Source organism: Pollicipes pollicipes, unplaced genomic scaffold, assembly GCF_011947565.3.
Source record: "Pollicipes pollicipes isolate AB1234 unplaced genomic scaffold, Ppol_2.1 Scaffold_4002;HRSCAF=4701_pilon_pilon_pilon, whole genome shotgun sequence".
NCBI lineage: Eukaryota > Metazoa > Arthropoda > Thecostraca > Pollicipedomorpha > Pollicipedidae > Pollicipes > Pollicipes pollicipes.
The window spans coordinates 16,117,619-16,138,299 of NW_023596420.1; the positions used below are offsets into that span (position 1 = coordinate 16,117,619).

Below are 20,681 nucleotides of genomic sequence, written 5' to 3' on the forward strand. Positions count from 1 at the left end.
GTGTCCATCGTCATTGGCTTTTTCATTTCGGAGAGCGTGAACACATACGTCAGTCCTGCACTTGCAAGGTATTTGCCACACAGGCAATACACGTCATGCTCTTGGATTTCTCCAAAACCACTAAGCCTCAAGCTTTTGAGAGTTCTTGCGAACGGTGTGCTCGGTGGCAATAGACAGCAGCACAGCTCCGTTCCGGTGGCTAAACGCTGGCTATGGCGGCGCCCCCACCGGCCGCCGGGCGTGCGGACGCGGAACGGCTAGTGCCGTATCACGCCGTGGCCGCTGCCGCCGCCCGTCCCACAGCCACGCGCCGTATTCCACCCGTGAGCTATCGGTCATCGGCTGCAGGGTTGGCCGCTCCGTCTGGCACAACGCGTGATGCCCCTCCCCACCCCCGGAGGCGGTGGCCAGGAGGCTTCTGCAGCGGCCCGTCCCCGCTCGGGCGACGCCAGCCCGCTGCGCCACCGGCATGACGAAGCTCCTGTTCTACCTGCTCGGTCTTCTAGTCCTGCACTTCGGCGCCCATGTGTGAGTGGCAGACCTCGGCCCGACGACACTTGTCCACACGATACGAGCAAATATATTAATCCTTAGTCAAGTCAAACAGAACTTTGCGAGTTTATCAGATGGCCCGGGTCAGATGATTCCTGGCCTGTCAGCGTGTTTCAGTGTTTGACTTAAATGATGCCTGCCAACTTCGATGTTGCCCTTCTCACGTGTCGAGGTGCCAGAAATTATGGTCAATTACACAATGTGTCTTACCACGCTCAAAGGGTTTTGCAAAAGACGGCGTGCAAACCACACTGAGGCATTCATTAGCTGGGTTCAAGGATCATGACATGCAAAATGCATTTTGAGTGCGGGCAATGCAAGGGCGTGTTGCGTGCTAGGAACCAATGCGAAGCCAAAGGGCTACGTATTTGACCTTTCTAAGCTTGATCTATGTCATGCAGCTGTCGCATTGCCTCCGGCAAGTCATTCAGATTTCAAAACAGGGCCACTCCAAGGAGTCAATCCACAACGCTAAGGCAGAAATCCCGTACCGTCACGTAAGGCTGCTGGCAGCATAAGATGCTCTTTAGTGCAGAATTGCATCGTTTACTTTTTCAGGCGCACTCAAAGTCTTTACAATAACAAAATACATGCTCATCGTTTTCAGTTCCGAAAAGCATCTTTTCGTGGCCACGACATGCCTAGTCATGGTATTCTATGTTACTGTGCCTCTGCTCTTCCGCTGCGTTCCCGCTATTCAACGCACGATGATCTTCTTTCCCTACCGTGAGTTTCAAAGCGCTTCAGGTGAGTCGTCTCCTTATGAAAACCCCAGAAGAAGCTCAGCTGACCGCCCTGGGACTGGCGGTGCTCTGGGCACCAGCCTGTTCACCTGTGTGCTCTTCACCGGCTACCGGCTGCCATATCCGTACTCACCTGTGCGCTCTTCCTCACTAGCAAATAAAATCAGGCTGTCATATTTTCGTGTGCCGTGCAAGAGCACTTCCGACCATATCTTTCTGCATGTGATGTCCCCGATCAAAAATGTGGTTTGACCAACGCATATCTTCTACCAGTTTGGCCGACCTTTAGGCACTATTCATTCGTCATGCTTTCACATAAGCCACTCACTTCTTCTAGTTGTTCGGTCACAGCTCCAGGCTTTCAGATGTAGGCGTTGTCAGTAAGGACAGCCGATAGCGCTCGGGTCTCATTCTCGACCTCGGACGCGGCGGGAACGTTACCGCGAGCTCTGTTGGGGTCCCGTCCCATTGTCCGGTGCAAAGCTGACAGCGCTCGGGTCTTATTCTCGACCTCGGCCCCGGCGGGAACGTTATCCCGAGCTCTGTCAGGGTCCCGTCTCATTGTCTGGTGCACAGCCGGCACAAAAGTCCGCATCGAAACGGAGACTGAGCGTGGCACGGTGTCTATCCGGGGTGTGCTCATGCGTGCTTACCATCGACGCCTGCTCGGTACTCACTAACCCGCCAGCTCCGGCGTCCTGGGATGATGAGTGGGCGTAGTTTGCTCCGATTATATGTTGGTTGCTTTGTAGAGTTTTCTTTTATGCATGATATACAAATGGATTACATTGGCATGCGTACTGCGTATGTGTCTGTGCCCAAGGCAGGTAGCCAGGTAACGGTCACACGAGTGACGGTCACACGGGCGACGTTCACACGAGTGACGGTCTGCTAAGCCACGTGGCGTTGTATAGTGCGAGTCTGTGTCAAAGATTAGGAGTCGTTGATGATTGATGCGGTTATGTGGTATCTTGGATGGATAGTGGGTTTTGGACGTGGGGTTTCCGCATTGTTTGGCATTGCCTTCAAGGAAATTGCCGTATAAGTTGCTTTGAAAGGGCGGGTAACTAGCGTTGATCCGGTACAGGTTTGCGCGAATGCAATTCAAACCTTCTTAAAGTCAGTTGACAGTTAATCACGTACGGACCATGTTTACTTGAAACTTATGTTAGACAAAGACACGAAATGTGGTAAAAGAACGCCAGTATACATCGGATTGCAATCCTTTTGATGGGTGACTGCCGAATTATGCGCTATGTCAAGCACATACTAAATCGCTAACAAGAAATGTGCTACTGTAATACTTGATATCCCCTCCCCCCCCCCCGCTATATTACTTAAGGTCTGGCTTTGAAAAACTTGCGCGGCCAACACCGTAGTGTTTTGAGTCAGCTCATCCAGTGTAATGGGTACGATCATTGACAGAGTGATTTCTCGATCATCGCAACGCCACCTGTAAGGATATCATTAAACTCGATGGGCTTTGTTTTCATGCTCACCATAATTTTGATAATCTTTCTGAAGTGGCAGCTGTTGTGAAAATGTCGTGCAAATATTATCGCCCTGTAGAACGAAAACTTGTTCTAAATTAGAAAGAAAATGGTGTGCATTTGGAACATTAGCCCTCGGCCGACGAGTGGACGGGCTGACAGGCCTCACCTGATGCTTTTCGTGAATAACTTGGTAACTGTTAAAGAAGTTAGTCTGATCTTCAGTGCTGAGTATTTTAGATTCTCTACCCATATTGTCAGCTTTTCAGCTCTTTTATCCAACAATTTATGACCTGTAACTCATTCGTAAAGATCATCTTAGGTTTCCAAATCCGGACATTTTCGGACTGGGGAGAAGGCAAGGTACACACTGGGCCTATCTAATCCCTTTTTGTTTTACATTTGGAACTCATACTGGCTAGAACATAAAGTCTCATTACTGGCGTGGCCCCTTTCAGGTAATTCCGTTTTCCATAAAACCGGGCTTTGTTGACCTGGAACAAAAAAAAAACTGGGCATCGTTAGAATAATCTATACCACAAACAGGACGCCGGTCTTTTTCCGGTTCTCTACCTGTCGTTGTTCAAAAGTTGAGGAGGGGGCCTATCAGCCGTTCTCATCGGGTGTAAATGTAAAAATGGCCCCATCGTGAGATGGTTAGATCCACCATGCACATTAGCGCGACCAGCCGGTCTCTTTTGAGCTTAGAAGTGATTTTGCAAAGACGTAATATGAACATGACAAATGATCTGTGATTTTATTTCGTGTGCAAGTATTTGATTATTTGTGTCCGCGGGACGCGTATGCTTTCCTTTTAGCGAGGATGCGTGTAAAAGCGTGTGAAATGCGAAATATTTAGGTAAAGAGTTTCACTTCGCGATTTATTATGCGTTTGACAAATACCATGATACGTCTGACACTCGAAGACAAATTGCAATCACGAATGTAGTGGGTTTGCTTTGGTATTTTGGGCGTATTGAATAGGTTTCAAACCACCTTTTTTAAGTTGTCCTGGTTTGCTAACGAATTCTATTGAACACTCTTTCACACTAACAAAAACATCATAACTTGGTTGACTATAGCAACGGCTTTATTGTTTGTAAACTTCCCTGTAAAGCTTATCAGCACGTTTGTTTCAAGTCCCGCTATCCGCGATTTAGCAATTACAGTTCATGACATATTAATTTTGTATATGTATATATATATATATATATATATATATATATATATATATATATATATATATATATATATATAATGCATATATGGAAGCCATTTACATACGTACATGCATACAGATATATTCATCCGTGCATGTTGCTCTGACCTTACCGCGACTTCCGGTCAGTACGCCGTGGTCCTCGGTTGCATTGTGGTCTGTTTGTGCACTCTTATCAGCAGTGCCCTGCTTGTTCCATGATCGTATCGTCGAAGGCGAAACTCACATCAGTCCTGCCATGACACACAGTTCACTATTGGCGTGCCCCTGATCACCGAAACTTACATCAGTCCTGCCGTGACACACAGTTCACTATTGGCGTGCCCCTGATCACCGAAACTTACATCAGTCCTGCCGTGACACACAGTTCACTATTGGCGTGCCCCTGATCACCGAAACTTACATCAGTCCTGCCGTGACACACAGTTCACTATTGGCGTGCCCCTGATCACCGAAACTTACATCAGTCCTGCCGTGACACACAGTTCACTATTGGCGTGCCCCTGATCACCGAAACTTACATCAGTCCTGCCGTGACACACAGTTCACTATTGGCGTGCCCCTGATCACCGAAACTTACATCAGTCCTGCCGTGACACACAGTTCACTATTGGCGTGCCCCTGATCACCGAAACTTACATCAGTCCTGCCGTGACACACAGTTCACTATTGGCGTGCCCCTGATCACCGAAACTTACATCAGTCCTGCCGTGACACACAGTTCACTATTGGCGTGCCCCTGATCACCGAAACTTACATCAGTCCTGCCGTGACACGCAGTTCACTATTGGCGTGCCCCTGATCACTGAAACTTACACTATTCCTGCCGTGACACACAGTTCACTATTGGCGTGCCCCTGATCACTGAAACTTACATATTCCTGCGTGACACACAGTTCACTATTGGCGTGCCCCTGATCACCGAAACTTACATCAGTCCTGCCGTGACACGCAGTTCACTATTGGCGTGCCCCTGATCACGAAACTTACATATTCCTGCCGTGACACACAGTTCACTATTGGCGTGCCCCTGATCACCGAAACTTACATCAGTCCTGCCGTGACACACAGTTCACTATTGGCGTGCCCCTGATCACCGAAACTTACATCAGTCCTGCCGTGACACGCAGTTCACTATTGGCGTGCCCCTGATCACTGAAACTTACACTATTCCTGCCGTGACACACAGTTCACTATTGGCGTGCCCCTGATCACCGAAACTTACATCAGTCCTGCCGTGACACACAGTTCACTATTGGCGTGCCCCTGATCACCGAAACTTACATCAGTCCTGCCGTGACACGCAGTTCACTATTGGCGTGCCCCTGATCACTGAAACTTACACTATTCCTGCCGTGACACACAGTTCACTATTGGCGTGCCCCTGATCACCGAAACTTACATCAGTCCTGCCGTGACACACAGTTCACTATTGGCGTGCCCCTGATCACTGAAACTTACACTATTCCTGCCGTGACACACAGTTCACTATTGGCGTGCCCCTGATCACTGAAACTTACACTATTCCTGCCGTGACACACAGTTCACTATTGGCGTGCCCCTGATCACTGAAACTTACATCAGTCCTGCCGTGACACGCAGTTCACTATTGGCGTGCCCCTGATCGCCGACACTTACATCAGTCCTACCGATGATGGTGAGTTGGGCTTGGGGCGCACCGACTACGTTGGTCATATGGCGCCCATAACCTACTTGTTATCTGACAGATGCGTGAAAAAGCGAGAAGGTGAGGCTACGTCCGATATATGGCATGTAATTACATGTCTTCAAGATAACTAAAAATGTGGCCGTCATTTACTAAACTCGAGTCGTCTCCCAACATAGCATAGAGCGTTTGGTGCACGGACCCCGATCCGAAATGGCGCATGCGTTCCAATGCGAGGTAGGCACAATCTATTAGAACATGTACTGTGTAATGATCCCCGCAGCGAGGACATTGCGGTTGGTCTTCCCCATATAACAGGTATCGGTGAGCTGCGTATGTGTGTCCTATTCTCAGACGGCGTAACGTCACTTTATCTCATTTCGCCTTACGACAACTGGACGCCCATGGTCGCCACCGGGGGTTTATCCCTTTCAGTTTATTGGCAGCACGCGCATCCCAATTCGCTTGCCACTGCTTCAACATGAATGAAGATACTACTGCACATAGGTCATTAACTGGGACTGTCACAGTAGGGATGCTAGTTGCATGTGTGGCAGGCCTTGCTGTGACATCGGCTACTTCATTACCCGATGTGCCAACGTGGCTCGGTGTCCAGCAGAACACCACCTGGTTCCCGGATTGGGACGGTGTAGTAAGTAGAGTTGAAATGTTCTGAACGATGGGATGTGATGAATCCAAATCCTGCAGTGACATAAGGCTACTAAGAGAGTTCGATAAAGCTAGCTGTTGATCGTCACTGCCAACTTCTATGAAACGGAGTGCTTTGAGAATGGCTATTAGCTCGGATGTGAAGAGCGATGCGTGACCAGACAAAGCAGAAGACCGTGTGACAGGACCGTGTACAAAAGCACATCCAACACCGGCATCCACTTTCGAACCATCCGTGTAGGTCTTCTTGTGATCCGGGTACGACGCGATCAGCTTCAAAGACCTCAGCCGAAGCTCATCCGGGGACATCCGCCTCTTCGCGAAATGAGAAAGTGAGACATCCACCGCTGGTGGGTAGAGCTTCCAAGGAGGGGTCCCAGGAATTTCCCAACGGATCTCATGCCGTGTGCAAATACCACATTCCTGTAATGGTATGAAGATCCTCACACAGAAAGGTGCGATCCGATGTACTCTCCCAGTCAGAAACATGCGTATTTTTCTGCGCGAAAAGGACTACTTGTATGTTGGGTGATCGGGGAACTGTGTCAACTTATAGGCGTATCTCATGCCCAGTATCTTTCTCCTGGTGGACAAAGGGGGCTCGTGGGCCTCAATGAGGAGGCTTGCTGCCGGAGAGGTCCTGAATGCACCTGTCCTTATGCGTGAGACAGTGTGATGTATTGTGTTCAAGGAGCGCTTTATTGACTCACAAGCGCCGTTATAAACAAAAAGGGCACAGTCGAGCTTGGATCTGATAAGAGAGCGATAGCAGAGCAAGAGCGTTTTCCTGTCCGCAACATATGACGTGCGTGCGATGCATTTCAGGACATTCAGGGTTTTAAAACACTTGGTTCACAAAGCTTTTATATGGTCTTTGTAACTGAGGCGGTGATACAATTGCACGCCCAGGAAACGGACCACGGGCTCGAATGGGATCGCTTCGCCATACAGTCGGATCGCTACACCCTGGAAGCGACCACGACGGCGACAAAAGTGCACACCCGTTGTTTTCAACGTGGAGAAACGAAAGCCATTCAGCGTGGCCCATCTCTCCAGGCGTGCTCCAGCTAGTTGCAACTGACGCTCCATCGCAGAGGTCAGAGAAGAGCTGCACCAGATGACAAGATCGTCGACGAACAACGAGCAACCAATATACTGAGGCAATGCATCTCTAACGTCATTGATCATGAGCGCAAAAAGCGCGACACTTAAAACGCCACCTTGGGGCACACCGCTTTGTTGGAAGGAACGGTCGGAGAACTGATGACCACCACGGACGCGAAAAAACGTTCTGCTAAGAAGCTCTGTAAAAAACAGCCCATGTTATCGCGAATGCGGTGCTTGAAAGCCTTCAAGAGGATACCATGTCGTCATGTGGTATTGTAAGCGCCTTCTGTGTCAAAAAAGACAGCTCCCACATGATGAAGCTGTTTAAAAGCAGCACTGACAACAGTGTCCAAGGTAACAAGATGGTCCAGCGTGCTACGGTGCTTCCGAAGCCTACAATGAGAATCAGTAAAAATGACACGTTTCTCTAAAAACCATGAACGACAGCTATTGACAAGTCTTTCCATCAGCTTGCACAGTGCAGATTTAAGAGAGATGGGCCTGTAGTGAACCGGATCTTTGCCGCTCTTACCTGGCTTTAAAAGTGGTACAACAACAGCTTCTCGCCAAAAGTTCGGAAATTCGCCTCGTTCCCAAAGGCGATTAAAAATGGCCAAAAGAACGTCCAGTACGCAGATGGGTAGATGTCGAATCATGTCGTTATGTATCTCGTCGGGACCCTCTGATACGCTCCGAAACCTGCTAACAGCAGTCCTCAGTTCCACCATTGTAAATGGTCTTTCTAGTGTGGTCAGTCTCCGCACATTTCCCACAAGACGGTTTGTTCCTGCAGTAATCTTTTGTATGACCAAACGAACTTTCACTTCTACGTAACCGACTACTTTTTCTGAGGGAAGATCCACACAGTTGCAAGTAGGGATAACATTATGTGTTGGGACCAGGTGCTCTCCTCTCCTGACCCTGATCCGACGAGCTTCCACGACACCGAAATCACACAGACCATCCAAGATATCCTGTTCGCTGGCACCCTCTAGGTCAAAACAGTTAAGAATCCAACGAGAACAGTTTTTCGTTTTGTGAGCCGTCACTGTGATGGGCAAAGTGACGTCTCGCCTTCCATCCCTATCTCTGACCGTGTATGTAAATGAGGTTGCCTTCGTTGTCTTTTACACTTCCGCTGCATTCAAAAATTCCACCCCGGTCGCTCCATTTCTAAGTTCGTCGCAGCGCGTCACCTTGCCAAGCCGATCACATACGCTACGCCGCTGAAAGGGCGACAGACCAGACAAATCCTTTTCTCTGCTGGCAAGCATAATAGCCCGGGACAAGACTGGGCATCCTGCACGGCAGTCCCCGATACTCACACTCTCCCACCTCTAGTCCGTTCCAACGGGGTGGGACGGGAATCAGTCTGTGGCAGTGGTATTTCACCCATGCTGGAAGGACCGCTTCGCCCCTCCGCCGAAGCAGAGGGACGGTCGTCCATCGTCGTCAGCCGAGCCGTCTGAGCTGAAGTGTCATTTCCGTTGGGGTCGGTTGAATGAAAATCCATGCTAGTTTTTTTAAGCATTCGGCACCGGGGCTCCCCACCCACCACGGAGCCCAACTGGGGACGGCCCAAAACTCCCATGGGAGGTGGTCACCGCCAGGGCTACCCCGGTGCTATACGGGGCGAACGACGCCTCCCACACGGTCAGGTGTAACCGGAGAGACCCCTCCCCGTCCTGGCCGAGGTTCAGCGCCGCCGTCCCTTGACCCCTTAAGCCGTTGCGCACGGCCAGGCGCCCCAAGCTCAGACCCACACGGAACACCCAGCCGCAGCGCGAGCGACAAACCGCTAGACCCGTGTGGGGCCCCACGCCCCCCCCCCCCCCGCCCCCGGATATCCTGGCCGAAGTGGAGTGTTGGGACGCGCCGCGACTGACCCGCACGACGCGCCCATCAGCCACCAGGATCCGATCAACCCGGGCACGCGGGCGAGGGGGCACGGCGACCCCGATAAAACGAGGATTAGGAGTGACGAGTGGACCGAATGCGGGAAAGCGGGTGATGAGAGGCGGGCGGGCGGGACAAGGAGCGAGAGCTCACGTACCGGCAGGGTCGCTACCCCCTGAGAGGAACAGCTTGCGCTGTCAACCAGTTACCGGAGCTGCGACCCAAGGGGGCGCTAGTTCCCTTCACCGACCGAAGCCGGTGCCCCTGACATTAGCCCTACCGTGACACACAGCTCACTATTGGCGTGACCCTGATCTTTCGCTATGAGTGATCCCCTTTGTTGATCATCTTATTTTACTGACGTGTTTGTTAGACAATGTTTTGGCTCGGTTTAGATTAGGGCCCTTTCAACCAGCCATGACCATTTCAGGTGTGTGAGATGACTGAGAGCGACGAGCGGTGGGGCAAGACGGCATGCATCTGGTGGTCCGCTACCGAATTTACTTCCACAGGGAACCTTCTGTGGGCTGTGTGTTCGTGTTCAATTGGGACTCCCGTCAGGGGTACGGTTAACCTCCTGATGGCCGGTGCATGTAACTTGTCCCGGATAAACTGCTATAAGCTGAGGGAATGGAGGCTAAAACGGCGAGCCGGAAAACAAAGGTGAATCTCCAGCCGGCTCTTTTTTGTTTGGTTTGGAAAAAAGCCGTTTCAGCCATGCGCACCCATTTTTGGGGCTATGGGGTGAGGAAGGAAGGATAGTGGTGGGGCAAGACGGCATGCACCTGGGAGTCCCCCACCGAGACTCGGAAGCCGGAAGAGATATCTCTATACGGCGCTGGATGTCGGTGGTTGCAGAGCATGATGCCGCATAAAATGTCATTTAACTTCTTAAAGTACTTCTTTGGAGCATTGAAAAGCCAGCCTGCGCCACTCTGTGTACTGTACCACGCCATTGTCAGTGCTGACACCTGGTGGCGCAAATCACAGCTTCCTTATTTTTCATTAAATGTAACATGTGACGTATGCTTTTCACCAACTCGATGAGACAGATTTATGGGTGGAAAGTCCATGTCGTAAAAGTGGGCACGTGTCCACAAAGATAAGACAACATCGTCCACACAAATTGCAATGTATAGTATTTCAGCAAACACAGAGCATATTGGACCATACGAACGGCTTCAAACGTTGAATGTAATGCACACATGCCACTCTCCACCTCGACATATGCATACTTCCACGCATCATAAGCGATCACAAGTCTCATGAAGCGTGGAGCGATCTGCTCCAGTACCCTAAACCGGGGTGTCAAAGCAGATACGACAGAAATAGATTCGTGAAAAAGGATTCACTGGTGCACGTGGCCGCCCCTCCTGTAAGCATCTGTTTGGACCCAAGCTCTTGGTCAAACGATAAGCGAAATCGTGTCTTGACTGCGTCGGTATTCGCCCCCTGTGCTCCAGGCGCAGATCTAGATCCACGTCGCTCCGCCTCAATGATCACGAAACCTAACGCTCCTGTCATCGCTGGAACCACTCTCTCCACGGTCTTAGTGCCGGACAGGGAATTCTTTCATCTTTGGCGGGGCATTTTTGATGTCTTTGAAGCCCTATCCACGCAGAATTTTTGTCAGTGGTGATTTCTGTCACCGGGTATGCTGGTGACAGAAATCCAGAAGGCAGACAGAAATAGGTCTCACTATAATACCTGTCCATGATCGTTAACAGCAAAGTTCAAAGCTGGTACTCGGCCAAGGGAAGCGGCGGCCATCTTGTTGCGACTCAAGGCGGCAGCTCTTGATATGCTTTACGGCTTGATGTCGTTTTGCTGTATGTTGAACCATGCTGATACGTGATGGCGGACCAGAAACTTCGTCACGTCCTGAAGCTAGGTGCTTGGAATCCACGCCGCCATGTACGTCCGCAGCAAACGTGCGCCAAACATGGGCCACCAGCAAGGTGTATAATATGCTGTTCGCATGTGTGCAAGCAAACTCAGGCATTTATGCGTCGGCAAAGGGTTTGGTAGCTGGAAATGGAGTTGGTGACCGGAGGTAATTTGTGTCGACCCGTCATGCGTACAGACATGGGTTACATTTATGCTAGCACAGCAATGCCACCATCATCCTCCCATGATCTGCCACATCAGAACACAAAATCGGCGGCAGCGCATTAGGTACTTACTAAACGTGTGTTTAAAAAGCTGAAATTCGTACTTGCTTTGAATCTAAACGTGACTTAAATCAAATGAAAAATATGCAATGGAAACTTATCAAGATAGCCAAGAAAACGTCAAAGACACCCGCCCGGAACACGTTTAAGAACGAGCAGCGTGCTATACATGAGCGAGGATCCAACCTCACCTCTAATGGCTTGGCGACACGGTGCTGCGGCCCGCTATGTCCGTCGAAGCCGTCCTGCCCTGAACACTAGCAGCCACGTCATAGAGGCCCCGGTGGTCAGAGCTGAGGTCAGCAGGCACGACTGCCTGTGACTCTGTGACTGCCTGTATATCTCTGTGACATCGCTGCTGGTAGGTCTGCACTGGACGACAGGCGGCTCATAAGCTGCTCCTGCAGCCGATTTGTGAGGCGGTCCCGCGAACACCTCCAGTCCAGTTGTTACATCATCGAGCTCCCGAACAGCTGCCGCGGATTAAGTACGCTTGCATGCGGCCGGTCAATTAAATGATGAACAGGTTTCTTGTTCTTGTGAAAAAGTCGACAAATTCCGCCGTAGCGTCCAGCATCTACCGCCATGCCATTACGCCCACGCACTGTCACGTCTCCGCCATAGCATCAGAATATTGCCCGGAGTTCACTGAACTGGCCTATGGCTTCACTGGGCTGTGGGTGTGGCATCCATGGTATTCTTCTCTGGGCTCGGCTGTCACAAACACGTATTCTCCTTGCGCACACCTCCTGCGCTGACATGTATGTGATCCATCTGACAGTCAAAGAGCCAGGCCCAACCGCGCAAGCGGTTGGCTGTGGTCTACAATTTTTCCAATATAATCTGTGCCGGGCTTACCACACCTTTTTTGAAATCCTCTGCTATGTTCATATTGGCTGTACTGATGCGGCCGATGTCTGTAAAGTACTGTCCTCAGCCTTGAAATACGAAGCGCTGCCGGCGTCGGCGCTGCGAGCTGTTTCGGTGGCCCCGAGCCGTGGGACCGAACGCACAGAGTGCGCTCAGCTCCGGAGGCAGGAGTGATCCGCTCGCTACGAAAATAAACGGAACGGCCATCAACGACTAACTCACTGCTAACACCTCACACCGACATCAACGACTAACTCACTGCTAACACCTCACACCGACATCAACGACTAACTCACTGCTAACACCTCACACCGCCATCAACGACTAACTCACTGCTAACACCTCACACCGACATCAACGACTAACTCACTGCTAACACCTCACACCGACATCAACGACTAACTCACTGCTAACACCTCACACCGCTAGCGGCCGACTCCGCTGAGAACTGGCGCATAACTGATCTCTGTTTGGCGATACCACACATTGACTGACTCGGCCCAGTCGGCCACGACAGCACCCCATCTCTTCTCCTATTTACTGCCCTCTCCATCTGTTTACACAGCAAGGCAACGGCATAGCGCAGTCCTCGCACAGTCCTAAGCCGTGATCTGAAGAGTGAAGTCGTTTTGATGCCAATGTCAACAAGCCGAGGAGATATCGAAGCATGTAGAACGTGGGCTTGTTACACAACATTCATATTTGGTACGTGTTGTAGCTTGGTATGAGTGCCTTATGCCAAGCTTGTCGTTTCACATTGTTCAGGGAGGCTGGGTCCCAGTACTTCTAAAAATTAACAGTACGACTGTGATGATACATGGAAAGAATCAGCCTGAAAAGCCCTGAGCCTCCAATAGTGTCACAAGGCGATACCTTTGCGCAATGTTTTCCATGATAATCCCAAACCAGCTTACTACATTTTGGAGCAGGTTAAGTGAGGCTTTCTATAGGTTATTTTTGCTGATTTCACCTTTCAGCCAAGCCCTATACACCAAATTACTCTTATCCCATGCTTCGAGTGGATTTTCTGCTGGCCACCAGGTAACAGGACCATCTCTAAGGGACAACGAATAGGCATAACTTGAATCCGTGGCGCAGGCTGAGTCCCCCATCAATTTTATAACAAAAAAATTCGCGGTCGCATTCTCATCGTCATTGCGCACCAACTTAACACCGGCTCACCGTATTCTACGAACGAACTTTGTTCGGTGACGCACGCTACTATAACAGGTGTGGGTGCTCGGCACTTCACAGAGGGACACTTAACATACACATGGCTCATGAATGCAACTTGCCCCGGATAAACGGGGCATCGCGAGGATGCAGGGTGAAGTGCAATGATCACCGGTTCTGAGAATATCGTCGCCGAGTGCCGTACCAACAGACAGTTGCACTATTCCCCTGTTCTGTCACCGCCCTGTTTCAGAGATGTGGCCCTGCCGCGTGAACTACCACAGTCCTGAACAAAGAGGCCTTCTCGCCACCCGCAGCTTCAGCTTATCGACAACAGATGGAGTTACACTCGGGATCTGGTCAGTGGTCAGCCGATTGGTGACTTTTACCCTGATCTCTGTGTCCCAGACGTGGTTTTGATAACAGTATGAATCAGTGTAGTAACCGGTGCCCAGTAAACTTATCTTTCCTACTCGTTTGGAGTCACCTAATTTAGCCGGTGATCTGCATATTGGGGTAGTTTAGTTGTGATACATACATGATGGTTGACATGCTTGACACAGCTTAATGATATCAAGTAAGCATTACGGCTGTTTTAATAATCGTGAGAGGGTGCACTAACCACTATCCCCAGCTCGTCGTCCAATCCAAGGCAAGCACGATGACGACTTCCCGGAGCTGCCGAGCGCCATGCATTGACCGTTCTGGAAGGCGCCAGCAGCTGCTGAAATTCAGCTTAACGAGGCCCGAGAGCCCGACGAGCTCCCTGCCCCACATTGTTCATATTGCTCTGGAATGATAAAGACCTCCGTGCGGCTGGCTATGACGGGGTTATACACCGTATACACCGGGGTGACGTCGTATTTTTCACACACTTACGGCACGACACGAACACGACAGCGACGTGAGGAGGACATGACAACGACACGATGAAGACACGACGCTGAAGCCCCGGACGCTGACCGGCTGAAGCAGACTGCGTGCTTGCTTTGCGCACAGGCATGTTTTGCCGGAGCCAGAAGTGAAAGTGGCGCCACCGGCCGAAGACAATCCGGACTACTACGAGCGCAGTCTGCAAGGTGGCGCGCCAGTCGTAATGTATCTGCATGGTATTAGCGGCTCCAGGGCTCTCCTTGGGCGCGTTCAAGTGTATCAGACCCTGCGGAACCTCGGCTACCACGTTATCGCAGTCGACTACCGCTGTAAGTTCAGCAGAGTCTGTCTCTACATCCTGTGCTGTCAGATGTTCGGTCAGATGTGTTCAAGATCACGTGTGAAATGGTGGCGTGTGTTGTCCATGTCAAGACTACCGCGCATGAATCGCCTTGAAATATTCAGTTTTTCTGGGGATTATTAAGAAGTTCGCAGGATTCTGCGAGGAGCTCTCTAGAAACATTAATCACTTGCAAACGTGTTTGCGTAATGCAAACAAACTATACCACGATGTTTGAGGCGTACGTAATGATGTGGTTTTACCGAAAGACTCAGACGAGACATTCGCATTACGGCTGGAATAATTGTCCGGGCTATCGTCCGCGTCTGGTGTGCTAGGATGCACGCACTAGCATCGACTATCGTCCGCGTCTGGTGTGCTAGGATGTACGCACTAGCATTGACACACTAACGTATCCAACAAGGACTATACCTCGAACAAGTAGTCTATCCGCAAGCAAACTGCCCGCACAAATATAGGGCTTGATCCCACGTTAGTGGCAGGTTAGTTCAGCTCGACCAAATCAAAGCAATCGCTTCATTTCACATATATCAGTGCTCTGTCACCGGCACAATCTGTACTTGTTTTCTACCACAGCAACTTCTCGTGATTTTGACGATTGAATAAGTGAAATAAGTGAATCGGCGTACGTGAATATACCCTACTTCCCAAGCAAGGACGATGCAAAATGACCCTAAACAAATTCTTAACGAAGAGACTAAGAAATAAAAAGGTCAAACTGGTCTGATGACATAGTTGCTCAGATCACCATCCCCGTAGGTGGCATGTTGAACCGCATAACACTTCAGCGGTATAATTATCATGTCATCATCAAGTACTTGTTCGTTCTATGCGGGGTCTGGAATGCTTGACACCCATCACAGTGTGTGCGTTTGAGTATCATAAGCTTCTGGTAGCTTCGAACCGATAACAGCACGATTACACCTACGCTCCAACTACGAAGCGAGGTGATTATGTGGCTAAGCGCCAAATATCCCAGATCATTTTCTGGACTTCACAATAGCGGGAGAAATAGCGAGGGGGGGGGGGTACACTTCCGGTGAGCTATAACATAAGCAAGGAAAACAATCATCAAAATAAATACTTCATCAGCGTCCGCACCTCGTGCCAAACATTCCAACTCTAAAAGCAGTCCTGTCGACCAGTACAGTGGCGCCATTGTAATGTCTAACCAGATGTACGTCAGTGCTCACGGCCGGACTGCGCCGTACCTTGCCGCCCCGCGCCGGCAGGCTACGGCGACTCATCGTCGGGCCCGCTCAGCGAGGACGGCCTCGTCGCCGACAGCCGCTGCGTGTACGAGTGGCTGAGGCGAAGGACGGCCGACTCTCCGATCCTGGTCTGGGGTCACTCGCTCGGTTCAGGGTCAGTGCCGCGGGTTATAGAGCCGACAGCGTCAGCCCACCCGGGGTCTGACAACCGTTGGCCACATGAGAGCTGTCCATCAAAGACCTCAAGTCACTGAGGCTTAGTATGAGGGAAAAAAGGAAACCGCGTAAAAGAAGGTGTGACACGACATCGGTGACAGCTTTAAGGATCATTTCTGTGGATTGCAGTCGTAAAGGTGATCTGCCGCCATTGTCTGCGTGGACGATCAGGAACGTAGAAGCGCATCAAACAGCGGAAGTCCAATACAATATTTACCTTTGAATTCATCTCCACACACATCACTGAATTAAATGGAATGTAATAATCAGTTCCATTCAATATGGATTATTCTTGGCACCCAGCCGCCTTGCTCCGAGGCCAGTCACGCCCCAATTCCCTTATATACAGGATAATATTGTCGCAGCCAACAACGCAGCTCTCAGCAAAATTCAAACCAATGTGCTTTCCTATTCCAACATCAAAAGCCTATTGACATGAGCATGGTGTCCATTACCCTCATGTCCCTCCAGTTCCCGCTTCTACACATACGATATCGGTAGCCCGCATCTGTATTGCGTCTGTATTGACGGTGCGATGAAGGCTGCGATCAGTCTGCAGTGACCTCAGGGGCTTGCTCCACCACCTGCTCCATTGGCTGAGGGCGACGGCAGGTGTCGGCTAATGGTGAGCGACACCAGGCGGGGCGTGGAGTGAAATGTTGGAATGCTTGTCGCTCGTCGAGTACTTACCCTCGAGTCGTCGCCTGACAGTGCGGCTACGAGCTTGGCACCACTAATGGCTACTGAAAAACAGCAAACAAAAAAAGATGGTCATGATTTACAACTGGTTTTCTATGAAGTGAATTTACGTCTGACAAATATGAATCATAAAGTGTGCAGGTCTTACCTCGTCAATTTTCAGCAGCCCTGTTTGCTAGCCCAGTTCGTGAACAAAACGGTTTCGTTAAGAAATACGGAAATGTACAGAACGTAGATGCCATGAATTTGACTGCTCCTGGTCGGGTGAATTTGAGTATAAAAATATGAATTTGACGTCATATTCGCCAAATGTCGCTGTTTGGATGGTCTGCCCTACTGCTGCACGGCATCGTTACCTTTTCATGCCGGGAGAGAAACCGTAGAACAGTGTGCCCAAGCCGTGGCTCTCAGCACGCTACACCCGCTTGAGACAGTGTGCTGGTGGTCAGCTGCTGCCCGCGGCCGGTGACGCCGGCGGGCCCCGCGGGGCTGGCTGACCGCTGACCGGCCTCTCCGCAGGGTAGCTGTCCATCTCGTGTCGGCCCTGTGTCGGCACGGCCAGCCGCCGGCCGGCCTGGTGCTGGAGGCACCCTTCGACAACCTAGCGCACGAGGTGTCAGCCCACTTCCTTGCGACGGTGGGCGCCGGCTGGCCACACCCGCCGATTAAAGCAGTGTGCACCAGCTGACTGCGATGTTTGGGTGACTGATACCTGACAGAATAACATTCAAAATGATTAGTTCACACGGCAGAAGGTATAGCCTCTTAAAAAGTGGCTTTTATCATGTTTTTTTTTGGTAAGATGAGAGCCACGTGGATACGTAAATGCACGAGTGTGTTAAGAACCAGTTAATGAACCAGGCAGCGACGAGTCAAAATAGCGTGTCTTGAACGCTGACGCGTTTAAACAGCATCGTCCTCAGATCTGGCCACCGAATCTGCAGCCCTGATCAAACGTTTCGGATCCAGTTTCACCGTGATATGCCCGGCTTCCACTGGTTCTTCGTCGCACCTCTGAAAGTGAACGGTATGGCGTTCGAGAGCGACGTCCACATCGCGGGCGTCACGGTTCCCACGCTGATTCTGCACGCAGAAGACGATGTCATCATCCCGTGTCGCCTGGGCGTCCAGGTATTGCAATAATTGAAAGAGGGGGGGGGGGGGGGGGGTCCGTTATCGTAACGTAGCGGGCGAAGGTAAATCTCCAAGTACATGTTTAGGGGGCGGGACGGTGTTTGACGTCAGCCAATGACCAATGCCCATGTATAACGCTTGCTGTCCTCGACAAGATTTTTCAACTTGTCCTTGACAAGATTTTTCAACTTGTCCTTGACAGACATGGCCTGTGGCTGGTGGCAGCGGTTACGCTAAGGGTCAACTGACGTCAGAGGGCAGGTTGGGCCGTGCCAAACACTGGGGCATGTTAAACTCTTATCCCGTAAGCCTGCAGCTGACCTGGAATTGCACAATCTAATGGTGGGAGTCAGGGCTCACACAATAAGCACTGCTTAGGGTGAGCACTAAAAATTACATTGTTCAAAATATTTGTTCTGAACCTCTTTGGAAGCATGGGTGTCAGGAATTATTGTGAGTGGTCATTTCTATAAAAACTGATCCTAGAAACCCACGCTTCCAAGAAGGTTCAAAACAATTTTTTCTTAATGTTATTTTTCTACCTCGTTTCGATTTGCTCTGTTGTTCAAAACTCCGGACCCCGCGACATCTCTGTGGAGCCCTAAACAATATTGGCAACCCTTCATTGTTTTTGTTTTTTGGAAGGGGCTGAATGAGGGATCATTGTAAAGTGAATGAAACCGGTCATAAATTCGATGCACATATTTTACAGGTAACTGGTTCGTCCATTTCATTAGCCTCTAACTATGAGCCAGATTGTCATTTCTGGTAGCTTTTGGCCTCCCTTTGGCTAATGAAGGCAAAACAATAAATAAAAGAAAGATCTTTACGCCCTTCGAAAGTGAACCATTTGCGGTGAATAATTATCCCCCACTTACCAAGACTCTGGCTGCACTCCTGGTCTGGTTTTTGCTTGATAACGTACGTTGTCGTGACGTCGGAATCTTGCTAATTCTACGGAGACAAGCAAACAAGACGGGCTGGGATTTGGTCTCGCCGGCATGACTGCGGCTGTTCGCTCGCTTCACGTGCCCGCTCAGGGCACGTATGGATTTAATGACGTAAATTTATCGCAAGCTTTCATTTCGCTAAAACGAAGCATGACTAGAAAACATTGAATGCCGCGTATAACCGAGCGGTATTTAAAGAACTCCAACGACTTTTCAAAGGTCCTAAAATAAACAAGCGGGTTGCATTGGTTTCTCCATTAACGATGACACAGACAATGTAAAATAATAACAATAACTGCATGCTTGAACATTGCAGTAAGTGTAAAACACTAAGCCTGAGGTGGCGTCTGATCAGAAGGTGTACAGTAGGCCTGAGGCAGTGTCTGCTGTTGACAGCTGCACCGGAGCGCGCTGCGATACCAGCCGACCCACCAGGTTCGTCTGCACACGTTCGAGGCCCGCTTCCGGTACGGCCACGACTTCATCTGGCGCAGTCCCCGGCTGCCAGTGCTGCTCAGGTCAGTCGGACGCCAACCTACGGTCAGGTCAATCCCCAGGTCACTAAGAAGCCGGCTTGGGGTCAGGTTAGTTCCCAGGCCGCATCAGGTGGCCAAATGGGGCCAGGCCAGCCAACAGATTACGCCAGAAGGTGACGAAGGTTTAGGATAACGTCCGAAAAGGCTGCGTCATCCGCTCCAATATGACGCTAGGCGGATCAGAAGATCAGAGTAGACTCTGAGCCACGCGAGAAGGATGCAAACAGATACCAAAGAAAGCTAACATGTGATCCCGCAGACATTCTGACTGAGAGGAACCTTGTCGATGCAGGGCTAAATTCGACTTACAGGCCGTCCGGCATTTGATCCGTGCACTGCGACTACTTTGGAAATTATCTGTGTGCTTTGTGGTGTCAATCCATGCCTTAAAGCACGCAGATCATCGCATCCCGCATCATTTCGCATCGCATCATTTCATCGCATCCCGTAGCGAATATTTCCAGGTTGGCCACTGACGAATGCACCCGCAGTAGTTCACCTGTACAGCGTTGCGACAAGACGCGCTGATAAGCTGACCCGTTTTCAGGGAGTTTGTGGCACCACTGGCCTGGCGGCTGGACAATGACATGTCGGCAGCCCGGCGTCCATGTAACAGCGGAAGGACAGACGCTGGGGGAGGCGACACCCGGCGCACCGCAGATCGTCCGCGGAGCCCTGTATCGGCCCGAGTCACCGGAGTTCGGTCCTAGTCACTGGAGCCTGGCCCGACTCGCTGGAGTCTGGTCCGAGTCACCTGAGTCTGGTCCGAGTCACCGGAGTCTGGTCAGAGTCATCGGAGCCTGGTCCCGGTCACCGGAGCCTGGTCCGAGCCACCGGAGTCTGGTCAGAGTCACCGGAGCCTGGTTCCAGTCACCGGAGCCTGGTTCCAGTCACCGGAGCCTGGTCCGAGTCCCCGGAGTCGGTCCCGAGTCCTCGGAGACAACGCTTCCGCCCGTCAACGCCAACGAGCTTTACACAGCTTTTGCTGGAGTGATGGCGACGAGCTGAGGGTCGTTATATGTTGGACATCCTAGCCTCAGCCGGCTTCATTTCCTCAACGGGCCGTCGTGGACCGTGAACGGTAGGTGGGCAGGGCACCGTGCCAATAAAACGGGACGTGAATGGAAGTTACCAGGACAGGCACA

General features: G+C 50.8%; 1 protein-coding gene across 1 annotated transcript; it reads left to right on the forward strand.

The window, feature by feature from the left end:
• The first annotated feature begins 469 nt into the window (after positions 1 to 469).
• Positions 470 to 20,544, forward strand: LOC119094158 (lysophosphatidylserine lipase ABHD12-like). The gene is made up of 7 exons (XM_037217233.1): positions 470 to 528; positions 14,556 to 14,755; positions 16,023 to 16,155; positions 17,436 to 17,553; positions 17,886 to 18,047; positions 19,397 to 19,518; positions 20,427 to 20,544. Exons 1-7 carry the CDS (start codon positions 470 to 472, stop codon positions 20,542 to 20,544), a joined length of 912 nt encoding a protein of 303 aa, XP_037073128.1.
• Positions 20,545 to 20,681: the final 137 nt, after the last annotated feature.

What these genes read in the sequence shown, in the direction of transcription:
- LOC119094158 (XM_037217233.1), top strand. Translation starts at nt 470, where the DNA reads ATGACGAAGCTCCTGTTCTACCTGCTCGGTCTTCTAGTCCTGCACTTC. An exon ending in CTGCACTTCGGCGCCCATGT is followed by an intron (nt 529 to 14,555) that starts GTGAGTGGCAGA and finishes CTTTGCGCACAG; the next exon opens with GCATGTTTTGCCGGAGCCAG. An exon ending in CAGCCCACTTCCTTGCGACG is followed by an intron (nt 17,554 to 17,885) that starts GTGGGCGCCGGC and finishes TTTCGGATCCAG; the next exon opens with TTTCACCGTGATATGCCCGG.